General features: G+C 51.8%; 1 protein-coding gene across 1 annotated transcript; it reads left to right on the top strand.

The window, feature by feature from the left end:
* Positions 1 to 10,033: 10,033 nt before the first annotated feature.
* LOC105041095 (nudix hydrolase 17, mitochondrial) lies at positions 10,034 to 13,232 on the top strand. The gene is made up of 5 exons (XM_010917896.4): positions 10,034 to 10,382; positions 11,212 to 11,323; positions 12,285 to 12,368; positions 12,499 to 12,627; positions 12,741 to 13,232. The coding sequence occupies exons 1-5, from the start codon at positions 10,309 to 10,311 to the stop codon at positions 12,855 to 12,857; spliced, it is 516 nt and encodes a 171-aa protein (XP_010916198.1). The 5' UTR covers positions 10,034 to 10,308; the 3' UTR covers positions 12,858 to 13,232.
* The last annotated feature ends 994 nt before the right edge of the window (positions 13,233 to 14,226 follow it).

Genomic DNA, 14,226 nt, shown 5'->3' with positions numbered 1-14,226 from the left:
CCGGGCGGAGCTGTGCTGTTGTTGATGTCGGAGGCGGAGCCCGGCTCCCGTAGGAGTCCGGGCGGAGCTGTGCTGTAGTTGATGTCGGCGGCGGAGCCCGGCTCCCGTAGGAGTCCGGGCGGAGCTGTTCTGTAGTTGATGTCGGAGGCGGAGCCCGGCTCTCGTAGGAGTCCGGGCGGAGCTGTGCTGTTGTTGATGTCGGAGGCGGAGCCCGGCTCCCGTAGGAGTCCGGGCGGAGCTGTGCTGTAGTTGATGTCGGCGGCGGAGCCCGACTCCCGTAGGAGTCCGGGCGGAGCTGCGCTGTAGTTGATGTCGGCGGCGGAGCCCGGCTCCCGTAGGAGTCCGGGCGGAGCTGTGCTGTAGTTGATGTCGGCGGCGGAGCCCGGCTCCCGTAGGAGTCCGGGCGGAGCTGTTCTGTAGTTGATGTCGGAGGCGGAGCCCGGCTCTCGTAGGAGTCCGGGCGGAGCTGTGCTGTTGTTGATGTCGGAGGCGGAGCCCGGCTCCCTAGGAGTCCGGGCGGAGCTGTGCTGTAGTCGATTCCGTCGAGGGTTTCGGCTATTGGTATTTTATACCCAACACCAGTCCCCCTACTTCCGAGTTTGAATTTCAAACGAAGGAAGTACAGAGAGAGAGATGGGCACAGCCGGAATCGTCCCTTCGAATCCTGCGCACTGCCGCCTCCAGATATTTTGGCATTAAATGAGCGCATGCCGGAGTCTTTTCGAATTGGAGCGGTACGAGGGGACGCTTCGAAAATCCCGCAGGTACACTAGCCTAGGTACGGTGCAATTATGATCCTGCCAACCGTCAGCCACTTTTAGCCGTCTGCCAGGGGGAGTGGGACACGTGTTGGATGCGGACTGGCCTGGGGGGATTCGCGATCATTATGGCGTCGGATCCCAGGGTCTATTTAAACCCGTCCTCCCTCCTTTAGGCGTTCTACTCCATTCCTGAGTTTTCGCTGGTGTCTGTCTTCTCTTCGAGAGCCCTGCTTTAGTGAGCGTCTTCTCGAGCCGTAGGCACCTCCCGTTTCTCGTCCCCCAGGTCCCTCAGAGTAACATAGGTTAGTGCCAACCTTCCTCTCAACGCCTAGGGGCTTCTCCTCTCATCACCACTTTTGTGCGTCCCACCGAGTTAACCTCCGGCCACTCGCTCCCCTTTCGGTCTGTCTTTTTAGGGTCCTTTAGATCCTCCCTTCGAAGCTACTCAAAATGTCCTCTGGCTCTTCTGCTCCCGGCAGTTCCGAGAGTTCTTCTGCTTCAAATCCCCAGTTCCCTGTGGACGAACCCGCGTCCGGGGCTGAGCCTCGCCCGGTTTTCGCGTCGGGCGTTATTCCATGTTCGTCGACTTCGGAGGAACTCCTTCTGATAAGGGTTCGGTATGGGATTCCTCCGGAGTACGACCTGGAGCTACCTGGTCCCCCTGACCGGGCCTGCACTCCTCCTCCCGGTCGCTTCTGTTTGTATCAGGAAGCGTTCCGTGCCGGACTCCGGCTTCCGCTTCCCGCCTTCGTCACCGCCTTCTTCCGCTTCTTGGACATTTCTCTCGCTTCCGTGGCCCCGAATTCCTTTAGGTTTTTGATAGGGTTTCTTTCCCTCTGCCACATAGTCGAGGTTCAGCCGTCCCTCTCCTTGTTTAGGCATTTTTATACTTTCAAACGCCATCCTTCGGCGAAGGATTGGTGGTACTTCTCCCCCCAGTTCGGTAAGAAGGGGTTGCTGAAGGGCGCCCCTTCTTCGATTCACAATTGGAAGGAGAAATACCTCTTCGTCCACTGCCCGACCTTGGAACTGGGCCTGCCCCCTTGGGGTTCTCTGAGGGATTCCGTCCGTCGGGCTCCCAGCCTGGGGGAGGACGACCTCCAGGCCGCCCAGAAGCTTCTAACTTATCCCGCTCCTTCCCTTCCTAATCTTCTGAGGGAGCAGCTTCTTTTCAACATCGGCCTGAGCCCTCAGGATCCAGCGAGTATTCATCTTATCTTTTCTTTTCTTGCCTTCCTCTTCTTCTTTTCTTTACCTCTTTTTCCTTCCTACTCTCTTCTTTTTCTTTCTTTCTCTTTTCTTTCTTCTTTTTTTTTTTTTTGACTCTTGATTAATCGGTGTTGCTTCTTTTTTCTTTTTTTCTTTTCTCATCATTGTTGTTTTTTTTTTTTTTTTTTTTAGCAATGGACGCTGAAGCAATGCGGATGCTCGCCAGGGGTATGAGAGCTCAGAAGAGAAAGGGCGCGGCGGCCTCCGGATCGACGAAAAGGGCCAGGGCAGAGGAGACGAGCTTGGCTGTGCCCATCCAGGCGGCCCCGGCCATCGACATTCCTTCAGATGCCGAGCCAGTGGCTCCCCGGGTTTCCTCGAGGAGCCCGCCGACTGGGGCCCCCGCTCCGGGGGTTTGCCCCACGGAGGCGCCCGCCGCGGGAAGGAGGAGGAAATCGGTGGCTCGCAGGGCGAGTGGCCACCGAGCTGCTGCAGACGAGTCCGTCTGCTCCGAGGGGGGATCGGAGAACCCCTTCAACGACAGGGACTTGATCAAGCGGCTGCTCGACGGCTGCATCCTGTCCGACGTCGTGGAGAGGATCGACCGCGCCGATCCCGAGCAGCGGGCATGGGACTCTTTGGGGTCCTTCCTCGAGGTAAGCGGATATTTATTTACACGATCATTCGGCCTTTGTCATAATTCTCTATCCGTCCTTGCAGATTGGGCACCAGCTCTTCGCCTATGTCGAGGCGACGAGCCGCATGAGAAGGGACCTCCTTCAGGCGGAGGAACGCTGCCAAGCCGAGGTTGCTCGCCTCCAAGCGAAGACGGCCGAAGTAGTCACCCTCCAGGAGGCCCTGGAAAGAGAAAGGCAAGCTCGGGAAGAGGAGAGACGGATATTGGAGGAGTCGGCGAGGAAGGCGGAGGCCGAGGTCGCCCATTTGGTCGAGCAAACTCCGATCCTGGTCTCGGAGGCTAGGGCCCTTGCGGTGGAGGAGTTCAAGGCCTCCGTGGAGATGAGGGACCTGAATGTCCAGTTCGGCCAGGAGGCGTTCACCAAGGGGTTTGAGCTCTGCCAAGAGAAGGTGGCCAGCAAATTCTCCGAACTCGATCTCGACTTTCTTGAGGAGTCTGAAGACGAGGCCGGCCCCTCGTCCGCCGCCACTGCGGTCGCACCCCCCACGTCGAGTTCTCCACCTCCTGCCCCTGAGGTCTGAGACCTCTGATCTTGCGCCCTTATTTTTGTCGCCATATTTCCTTTCTGTTTGTCTTCAAAACTATTCAATCAATAAAGTCGAATTTCTTATTGTGGATGGCTTCTCCTTCCTCCTCCTCCTTCTTTCTGCTTTTCTTCTTACAATGAGTCGATCTTTGATGCATGCACCTTCCGATGGCAGTGCCCTGCTGAAGCACTCCCCTTGCCCCTGGGGGTCCCGCTGAAGTCGACAATCCAACGGCTGAAAAAAGAGGTCCTTCACCTGACGAAAAAGTTGAAGAAGTCGGAAGGCGAGCTCCGTAAATCGAGAGAAGGCCATTCTGAAGCCGCCGCTGAGGCCGTCCACTTTCGAAGTCTTCATGTGAAGGCGATCATGGATTACAGCCGGAGGAAGGCGAACTTCACAAAGGAGCTCGAGGAATGCAAGAAGAGCTCCAGCGATCGAATTTGGGCTCAAGAAGCCAGGATCAGCGCCCTTAAGGTGGAACTATCAGCTGCGAAGAGGAAGATCGGCCAGCTGGAAGGAAACTCATCCCGACTCTTGGCCCGGGTTGATGATGAACAGAAGTGGTCGCAGAAGGTCTCCGACCTCCAGAAGCAGCTTCAAGATGCCGAGATAAGCCGCGACGTGCAGCGGGCCAGCTGGCGCCGGCAAGTGGAAGAGTACAAAGGGAGATTCTGAACGGCGGCTGACGAGGTCGTTCGTCTCTAGAGGCAGCTGGTCAATAGGACGCAGCTTACTTCCGTCCAAGATTCTGAAGAGCTCCAAGCCCTGAGAGGCACTGTTGAAGGGATTTCTGTCTCCCTCGGGGAGAAGACAGCTGAGCTGCAACAAGTGAAGATCTAACTGGCACTTGAGCGGAAGGCCATCGCAGACGCGGAGGCGGAGTCCGAAGTTTTGCGGAAGTGGCATCGAGAAGCGGAGGCGGAGAGCCAGCAACTTCGTCGGGCGCTCCAGGACGTGCTGCGGAAGAGGGAAGAACTAGAAGCAGCAATAGAGAACCTGAGACAGTCCTGGTTGAGGGATGGAGTAGATAACCCTAGGTCGGAGGGAGCAGGGCCTCCTTAGAGCTCTTTTGTCTTTATGTCTTATCATGTAGTTACTTTCTTTTTATCGTTTTGTCCTTCTTTCCTTGGCCGTCCTGGCTTTGTAGTGTGTATATCGGAAATGGAAAAAAGTATTTTGTGTTACCTCATCCACGCGTCGCACTGATATTGTTATCTGCCAAATCTCTCTTGTCGTTTGACTTGTTTGATGTAGACGTCGTCGGGGGGTGGGGGCTTTTTCTGTTCATCCGATCTTGTTAGGCGGCCGGGTTTCGTCACCATTAACCCCCACTGTGGAAGTCGTGGATGGAGCCCGGCTCCCGTAGGGGTCCGGGCGAAGTCTTCCTTGTAGGCGGAACCCGGCTTCCGTAGGAGTCCGGGTGGAGTCTTCCTTGTAGGTGGAACCCGGCTCCCGTAGGAGTCCGGGTGGAGTGTTCCTTGTAGGCGGAACCCGACTCCCGTAGGAGTCCAGGTGGAGTCTTCCTTGTAGGCGGAACCCGGCTCCCGTAGGAGTCCGGACCTTCCATTTTGCTCGAGCCGGTGAGTAGTTCTCCTCTCGTTACCAGCCTAGCTTGTGGGGGCGCGTTAGGGCGCTGTAAGGCCTCTCCTCCATCCGGTCTAAAAGAATCGGGCCTTCGACTTTGCTCATGTCAGGACGAGGTTCTCCTCCTGTTCCTGACATGGCTGTGGGGGCACATTAGGACGTTGCAAGGCCTCTCCCCCCATCCGGTCTAAAAGAACCGGGCCTTTGACTTTGCTCAAGTTAGGGCGAGGTTTTCCTCCTGTCCCTAACAGGGCTGTGGGGGCACATTAGGGCGTTGCAAGGCCTCTCCCCCCATCTGGTCTAAAAGAACCGGACCTTTGACTTTGCTCAAGTTAGGGCGAGGTTCTCCTCCTGTCCCTAACAGGGCTGTGGGGGCACATTAGGGCGTTGTAAGGCCTCTCCCCCCATCCGGTCTAAAAGAACCGGGCCTTTGACTTTGCTCAAGTTAGGGCGAGGTTCTCTTCCTGTCCCTAACAGGGCTGTGGGGGCACATTAGGGCGTTGTAAGGCCTCTCCCCCCATCCGGTCTAAAAGAATTGGGCCTTTGACTTTGCTCATGTCAGGACGAGGCTCTCCTCCTGTTCCTGACATGGCTGTGTTTTTGGAGGGATCATATCCAGTCATAATACATCCACGCCAGGTGGGAAAGGCACGTTAGGTAGAAAGAAAAGTAGATTCAAGGTGAAATCGTAAGTGATACATTTACAGTTTTTCCGCTCCTCCTTAAGGCCCTCCGGTGATGGAGTCGACGGTCCCGATGGGAGGTCGGTCCCCGGGTTGCTCCTCCTTTTTCTGCGGTTCAGGCAGTGGGAGGGCTCTTGGCCAGTCTCCTCTACCCTCAGGCCTGCGGCGGATGAATCTGTCGAGTCGACCTTGCCGAATGAGCTCCTCGATCTCATCCTGGAGTTGGATGCATTCTTCGGTGTCGTGGCCGTGGTCGCGGTGATAGAGGCAGAACTTGTTGGGGTTGCGCTTCTCGGGATGTGTGCGCATCCTCTCCGGTCTAGGGAGCTGCTCCCTGACCTCCATTAATACCTGGGCCTTCGAGGCGTTAAGGGGGGCGTAGTTGCGAAATCTCCCTGGTGGGGAGCCCCGCCGAACCCCGCGGTCCGGGCTTCTCTGCCTGTGTGTCCGGGGTGGAGTATGGGCGCGCTTATGTCCAGGAGGGGATCGGGAACGCGGTCGGGCTTCCTTTGGCCTTTTCTCAACTGCGGGCTTACTCGAATCTCCCGCTTGACGCTCCCTTGCTGTCTCTTCGTCCTTCATTTTGAAGGCTTCCTCCGTTCGGGCGTATCCTTCAGCCCGAGCCAGTAAATCGGCAAAATCCCTGGGGTACTTCTTCTCCAGGGAGTACAAAAGATCATTCTTCTGAAGGCCACCTTTCAGGGCGGCCATGGCAACTGACTGGTCCAAGTTCCGGACCTCCAACGCCGCGATGTTAAAGCGGTTGATGTAGGCCCGTATGGACTCCCCTTCCCTCTGCTTGATGTTGATGAGGGACTCCGAACCTTTTCGGAGACGCCGGCTGCTGACAAAATGGGCCACAAATTGGTGGCTCATTTGATCGAAGGAAAAGATGGTACCCGGCTTCAAAGCCGAGTACCAGTTCCTCGCTGCTCCCTTCAAAGTAGACGGGAAAGCCCGGCATAAGATGGCGTCAGGAGCGCCGTGAAGCAGCATCATCGTCCGGAAGGCTTCCAGATGATCAACCGGGTCCGAAGTCCCGTCATAGCTTTCGAACTGGGGAAGCTTGAAGTTTGGCGGGATCGGTTCCTGCATGATCATTTGGGAGAAGGAAGGGTCAGTGCAGATATCCTCACCATAAGCGGGGGGCGCGTGGCGGAGTTCTTCAATCCGCCGGTTCATCTCCTGGAGCCTCCGGTCCAAGAAATCCTCTCGACTTCGAGTCTCGAGGGTCCTTTGGCAGAACGGGGGCAGGGATCTTCCAGGGGTGGAGTCGTGGTCCGATTGAGGGCTCTCTACCCTCGGATTTGTTTTCCCGGGAAGGACGGGGCGGCTGGCCCAGGTGGCCCGCCCCACCGTCGGGTTCTGGCATTTTGGCGATGCCCTTTCCGGGTGCGCTGACGCCTGCGGTTGCTGCTGCTGCATTGCTTGCACAGCTTCGACGAGGCCTCTGACCTGCTGTGCCAGCAAGTCAAATTGCTCCGCACCGACCGCCGTCGCCGGAGGGGGAGGAAAAGGAGGCTGAGAAACAGGAGGGGAGGCCGGAGCCTGAGATCTGGCCGTGGAGGCCGTGGACCGTCGGGTGGACGCCTTGCGTGGCGGCATCGAATGTCGATCTCGTGGGGGAAGATTAGGAGTGGGTGACGGAGAGACGGTCGGAGGCGGCTCCGTTGAACACTCCTTTAAGAACAAGGGTGCTGCGAAGGTTCAGCCCCTTCCTCTAGCGCCAATCCTGTTGGTGCAAAAATCTGCCTGCGCCGGAGAAGCTGGAGTTGGGGAAGCCGTGGTCGCCGCCGGGACCTGCAAAGGAAGTCTAAACCGGAGGTGGGGTTGCTCCGGCAAGAACCTCCGACGCTCAAGTCAGTTCTCTGCCTCAACAAGAATGGAGTGCTCGAACGGAGAATTTAGCAGAGTTTTGAGATAAGAAATGAGCTTAGAGAATAACGTATCTGGATCCCTCTTTTTATAGGCGGAGGAGGTAACGGATCGATGGCGACGTCTGTAACCGTCTGGTCGTGGGCCGCCCGTAGTCAGGGAGAATTTATTGCGAGAGGTAGTGGAGTGGAATCGTGGCCATCATCGCAGCTCGCCACGTGGAATCAGTTGCAAGGAGTGGAGCGGCGTCCGTTGTCGTGACTTGCCAGCGGATGGGAGAATCGCCCGGTATCCGTCGCAGGAGGTGGAGCAGGTTCGTGGCCGTTATTGTGGCCTGCCAGGGGATAGTGGAGCTGTGCGGAATCCGCCACAGGAAGTGGAGCAGAGCTGCGATGGTTACTGCGGCCTGTCAGGGAATGATGGAGCTGCACGGAATCCGCCACAGGAAGTGGAGCAGGATCGTAGCCGTTATGGTGGCCTGCCAGGGGGTGCGGATCTGTTGATTGAAGCTCGACAGCGGTCGGAACCCGGCCTCTGGAGAGGTCCGGGAGAGGTCCTCCTGGCGGTTGGGGTCGTGGGTGGAGCCCGGCTTCCGTGGGAGTCCGGGCGGAACCCTCTCGGAGCTGAAGTTGCGGGCAGAACCCGGCTCCCGTAGGAGTTTGGGCGGAGTCCTCTGCAATCAAAGTTAAAGGTGAAGTCCGGCTCCCGTAGGAGTCCGGACGGAGCTTACCAGCAGCTGATACTGAGAGCGGAGCCTGGCTCCCGTAGGAGTCTGGGCGGAGCCCTCTGCAATCAAAGTTAAAGGTGAAGTCCGGCTCCCGTAGGAGTCCGGATGGAGCTTACCAGCAGCTGACACCGATAGCGGAGCCCAGACTCCTACGATAGCGGAGCCCGGCTCCCGTAGGAGTCCGGGCGGAGCCTTCTGCAATCAAAGTTAAAAGTGAAGTCCGGCTCCCGTAGGAGTCCGGACGGAGCTTACCAGCAGCTAACACCGATAGCGGAGCCCGGCTCCCGTAGGAGTCCGGGCGGAGCCTTCTGCAATCAAAGTTAAAGGTGAAGTCCGGCTCCCGTAGGAGTCTGGGCGGAGTCCTCTGCAATCAAAGTTAAAGGTGAAGTCCGGCTCCCGTAGGAGTCCGGACGGAGCTTACCAGCAGCTGATACTGAGAGCGGAGCCTGGCTCCCGTAGGAGTCCGGGCGGAGCCCTCTGCAATCAAAGTTAAAGGTGAAGTCCGTCTCCCGTAGGAGTCCGGACGGTGCTTACCAGCAGTTGATACTGAGAGCGGAGCCTGGCTCCCGTAGGAGTCCGGGCGGTGCCCTCTGCAATCAAAGTTAAAGGTGAAGTCCGGCTCCCGTAGGAGTCCGGACGGTGCTTACCAGCAGTTGATACTGAGAGCGGAGCCTGGCTCCCGTAGGAGTCCGGGCGGAGCTGTTCTGTAGTTGATATCGGAGGCGGAGCCCGGCTCCCGTAGGAGTCCGGGCGGAGCTGTGCTATTGTTGATGTCGGAGGCGGAGCCCGGCTCCCGTAGGAGTCCGGGCGGAGCTGTGCTGTAGTTGATGTCGGCGGCGGAGCCCGGCTCCCGTAGGAGTCCGGGCGGAGCTGCGCTGTAGTTGATGTCGACGGCGAATCCCGGCTCCCGTAGGAGTCCGGGCTGAGCTGTGCTGTTGTTGATGTCGGAGGCGGAGCCCGGCTCCCGTAGGAGTCCGGGCGGAGCTGTGCTGTAGTTGATGTCGGCGGCGGAGCCCGGCTCCCGTAGGAGTCCGGGCGGAGCTGTTCTGTAGTTGATGTCGGAGGCGGAGCCCGACTCTCGTAGGAGTCCGAGCGGAGCTGTGCTGTTGTTGATGTCGGAGGCGGAGCCCGGCTCCCGTAGGAGTCCGGGCGGAGCTGTGCTGTAGTTGATGTCGGCGGCGGAGCCCTGCTCCCGTAGGAGTTCGGGCGGAGCTGCGCTGTAGTTGATGTCGGTGGCGGAGCCCGGCTCCCGTAGGAGTCCGGACGGAGCTGTGCTGTAGTTGATGTCAGCGGCGGAGCCCGGCTCCCGTAGGAGTCCGGGCGGAGCTGTTCTGTAGTTGATGTCGGAGGCGGAGCCCGGCTCTCGTAGGAGTTCGGGCGGAGTTGTGCTGTTGTTGATGTCGGAGGCGGAGTTCGACTTCCGTAGGAGTCCGGACGGAGCTGTGCTGTAGTCGATTCCGTCGAAGATTTCGACTGTGGGTATTTTATACCCAACAGATGTATTAAGAGATGATCGGTGAAAGATGCAAATCTTTATATTTCAAATATGATAAAGTAGTACACGAGTTACCCATAGTTTCATGCACTATTTTTTTTATGTATATTGGTCAATTCTATATATCACCCGGTGTTTGCTGTTAGAAGCCCTGGAGCCAATCCTCTCCTCGCCTCATCATTTGCTTGGTCTTTTCCGGATAACTTCCCCTCTCCATCATCATATTCCATCATTGCACTGGACGAATAGGAGCAAATCGCGTAATGCGTGGTCACCCCACGACGCGGTAACGTCATACCACTAACCAAAATCCGTTTCGAATCGTAACGGTAACCCAACGGAGCGGGAACTGGTGGTGCAGGTCGCCGTGAACTCCAATTATTAAACCGTTTTCCCGTGTCACGTAAAAAGGATAGAAGGGACGGCGAAGACGTGACGGATCGTGCCGGCTGTCGGGTGAGGCGACGCTCCATGCCCTTGCCCACAATGCCCCTCTCCCGCTAGTATTCTCTCTTCCATCTTCCTCTCGCCCATTCTATTTATAGCTCGTTTTCGTTGGTCTCGAAAGCTAGAATCTACCCGAGTTGGGGTTGGGTTTGGATTCGGCTCTCGCTGATATCGGTCCTTCTTCCTCCGTCCCTTCAGTTCATTCCACGGGCGAGAAGGGAGGGAGAGGGGGAGAGAGAGAGAGAGAGAGGAAGGGGCGTTTTGGGAGAGGATTGTTTTGGTTCGTGGGAGGGAGAGGGAAAGATGGTGTCTTCGGTGTCGCGGCAGGGGAGGCAATTGCAGCGGTACAGCAGGAGCGGGTCCCGGCTTGTCGTCGGGTTCGTTTCCATTCCCCCATGATTTCTGGAATTTCGATGCTTCGTTTTAGCCTGGGTTCTTCTGTCTTTGGGTTGAATCTCTGGTTATTTTTCGTGATTTTTTCAAGGAAAGACGGGATCTTGGCGTGGTTTCGGTTATGGATTCTCGGGGGGGGAAAGGCATTACTCTCTGTTTTGGTTGTTTTCGCGTGGTTTGCGTTTTTGGGTTCTTGTTTACTGAATTGATGGCTTTTTTTGACATGGTTATCTTTGTTTGTTGTGATTTTGGGGAAAGATGGAATCTTGGCTCGTTTTGTTCATGAATTTCGTGGTATCTTTGCATTGTTCTTTACTCTTCCTAATCCGATGCATTTGCAAGAACAACGGCAAAGAAAATACCAGATACTCTTTGTTTCTTGCGATTCGGCAAAATCTTGGCTTGGTTTTGTTTATAAATTATAAATTATTCGCACGTTATTTAGACTCTCCCTTGTTTGTTTTAAAAAATAAAAAAATTATAAGCTTCTTTGGGGTTTTATTTTCATCTTTCATCTTCTCAAATTGTTTGGTCCAATTTTATCAGTCATGTGGCTCAATTTAAAATTCTGGGATTTGACTGATTTATGGTTTTGTGTGGCTCAAAATTCCATTAGATTTGTGGATTGGGCCAATACAACTATGAACATCAGACTGAGCTAAGTTGATGGTTTTTCCTTTTTTTTTTTTTTCTTTTTTTGCCCCTCCCTATGGGATTTTGGGTCCAACAGGCCCCCTTAGTGTTCAAGTTCTCCATATAAGATTCTTGTGGAATTTTTATTGAGTTTGCTTTTCTCTGTTTTCCGTCAAGCAGATGCATTCCTTACAAATTCGACATCGACAAGTCATGTGGTGATGATCTCGATCAAGTGATGGAGGTCCTTGTCATTAGTTCTCAAAAAGGATATGGGATGATGTTCCCCAAGGTATAGACCATCTCCAAAGACGATCTTTAGTTCTTCTCAACCCTGAAAACAGATCATAAGTTATTAAAAATTCCATTTTCCAAAGTTCTTGATAACACACTTCGAATTTTTCACGACAGCAGGGTTATTGCCCCTCAAGGTTTTGAAATTGAAACTTGTGAACCTGTATAAATATAATCAGTTTCCTCAAAACAGATCATAAATTATTAAAAATTCCATTTTCCAAAGTTCTTGATCACACAATTACAATTTTTCACAACAGCAGGGTTATTGCCCTTCAAGGTTTTAAACTTGAAACTTGTGAACCTGTAGAAATATAATCAGTTTCTGCAAACAGATCATAACTTATCAAAAATTCCGTTTTCCAAAAGTTCTTGATCACACGAACTTTCAATTTTCCACAAGAGCAGGGTTATTGCCCCTCAAAGTTTTAAACTTGAAATTTGTGAACCTTTAGAAATATAATAAGTTTGCAATATATATATATATATATATATATATATATATATATATATATATATATATATATATATATATATATATATATATATATATATATATATATTTAACTCATATCAGATATTATCCATTCTTAAAAATTAAGTTAGAAAATTAGTTCTCGTTTTGCAAGGAAAATAGCTCTTTACTAGAGATTTGAATATGTTATGATTCATTGTCGTTGATTTTGTGTCAAATATAAATAGTCAGAACCGATGCCGGGGTTTGGGATCACTAATTTGTTTAATCTTCTATCCCTGTCTTGTCCTTGCATATCGGCCCCAGGATTATAATGTATACAACTTCAAATTTGTTGTGTTCTATTATTTGTTTGCAGCAGAGATATTCATCTATGGATTAGAAATGGAAAATTTTCTTCTGTTTTCATGGTGTTAACTCTGGATTATATGCTCCTTTTTTTTTTTTTTTTTTTTTTTTTTTTTTTTGCGGTGGGGTGGGGCAGGGTGGCTGGGAAATTGATGAAACTATCAAACAAGCAGCCTCACGGGAGGCACTGGAGGAGGCTGGCGTCCAGGGAAATGTTGAGGTTAGCATGCAAACTTCTTTAAAGTCATCCTTTGTTGTGCTTCCTGTGCTAATCAAAAACTAAAAAAGGAAGAAGAAATTCCTGGGCCAGCAATGCAACATTGCTGACTTAATTGTTTATCCCTTTACAGCGTAGACTCGGTCGATGGAAGTACAAGAGCAAAACACAGGATGCATTTTGTGAGGGTGTCATGTTCCCTTTGAATGTGACAGAGGTACTAATGGACTGGCCTGAGATGGATGTGCGCGAACGAAGATGGGTAAGTGGATTTAGAATGTCGCCAATGAATGTATATATAAGTGGTTTGATAGAGATTAATTGAAATCCAACCCAATCAATTTTTCGATCTCTTATGATGATTTGGTCGTTTAGGTGACTGTGGCTGAAGCAAGAGAGGGATGTGAGCACTTGTGGATGAAAGAAGCCTTGGAGAGATTGGTGACAAGGCTATCAAATTCTACCAGAAATAGAACTACTTCAATGGCATAGCATATCTTGTTCAGCAACAATAAGATCTTCCATTTTATCGAAAGGACAAAATCTTCGCGACATCAAGGAGGAGGATAATTTGACACATGGGAAAATAAGTAGAGTTGGAAATAAAGCAGAAAATGTATATTTTGACATTTTGAACTAGGTTTAGCAGAGCACTATCCATTTTTTTATTCTTTTACTCTGAGAATTTTTTTTCTTAATCTACAAATAGAGAACTTTTTCCGTTCAGTTGACTCCATCTTTCTTACATCAATCCATGCCCACCTTTTGGTAGGAGTTGGTCCGGTAAAGTTGATGGACAGCATAAAGCAGTGAAATGTGTGTGTATCAGTCTGTACCTTCCTTTTTACCAATATGCTTTGCCAGAAATTCATATTTGTCTTCAATGTGGCATGTCATGAAATTGGAACTCAGCGTGGCACATCATGGCTTTGGATTCTCTAGCTTATTGATAACCTTTCATTTGTTTGTTCATTTGGATTAGCTTCCTCCGAGCATTCAATCATTCTGGCTTCTGTGCTTCTATGATGTAAGAATTGCTTGTGTTTAATACTTGGGGAAACACCGCAAAGGAGTACGAGTACCGGGTGAAAACCCAGTTTGCTTTGCCTAGATTCCAGTTCATTATAAACATAGAGGGGGTTACAACTGTTGGGTCATCTCTTGGTTTGCTCGGTTTGAATTCAGGAGATGTTTGGTTGGGAGGAGTAGAGGTCTGAAATCAGAATCAAAATGGATGATTTTCATTCCGATCGTTTGATGGAGAAGTGTTCCATTCTAATTTTGATTACGGGGTGGAATGAAAATATGTCAATTTATATAGAACTCAATTCCTACTCTTTTCTATGGATTCAATTTTTTATTCCAATTCCGATTTCGATTCCAATTTCCGTCACGAACCAAACATTTCGGAGGATTTAGCCATTTCGATTTCGATTTCAAATCATTTCGATTCCCATTTTGATTCCGATTACGAACCAAACGTCCCCTTAGTCTAAAAGAAATTCTATAAAAAGCAGAGGATGAAATTGCAAAGAATTAAGGGGATGCTTGGTTGGAAAAAATGCAGGTCTGGAATCGGAATCGAAATGGGTGACTCTCATTCCAACCGTTTGATTGGGAGGAATCTCATTCCGATTTCGATTCTGATTCCAAAGTGGAATGAGAATGGGTTAATCTATATAGAACTCAATTCCAACTCTCCTCTATGGATTTAATTTTTCATTTCAATTCCGATTTCGATTTTGATTCCGATCACGGACCAAATATTTCGGAGGATTTGACCATTCTGATTCCAATTCCAAGTCATTCTCATTTCTATTTTGATTCCGATTACGAATCAAACGTCCCCTAAAGGACCAAG

This window comes from Elaeis guineensis, chromosome 3 (genome assembly GCF_000442705.2).
Source record: "Elaeis guineensis isolate ETL-2024a chromosome 3, EG11, whole genome shotgun sequence".
NCBI lineage: Eukaryota > Viridiplantae > Streptophyta > Magnoliopsida > Arecales > Arecaceae > Elaeis > Elaeis guineensis.
Note: the sequence above shows the minus strand (reverse complement) of the source record. Positions and strands in the feature narration are given on the sequence as shown.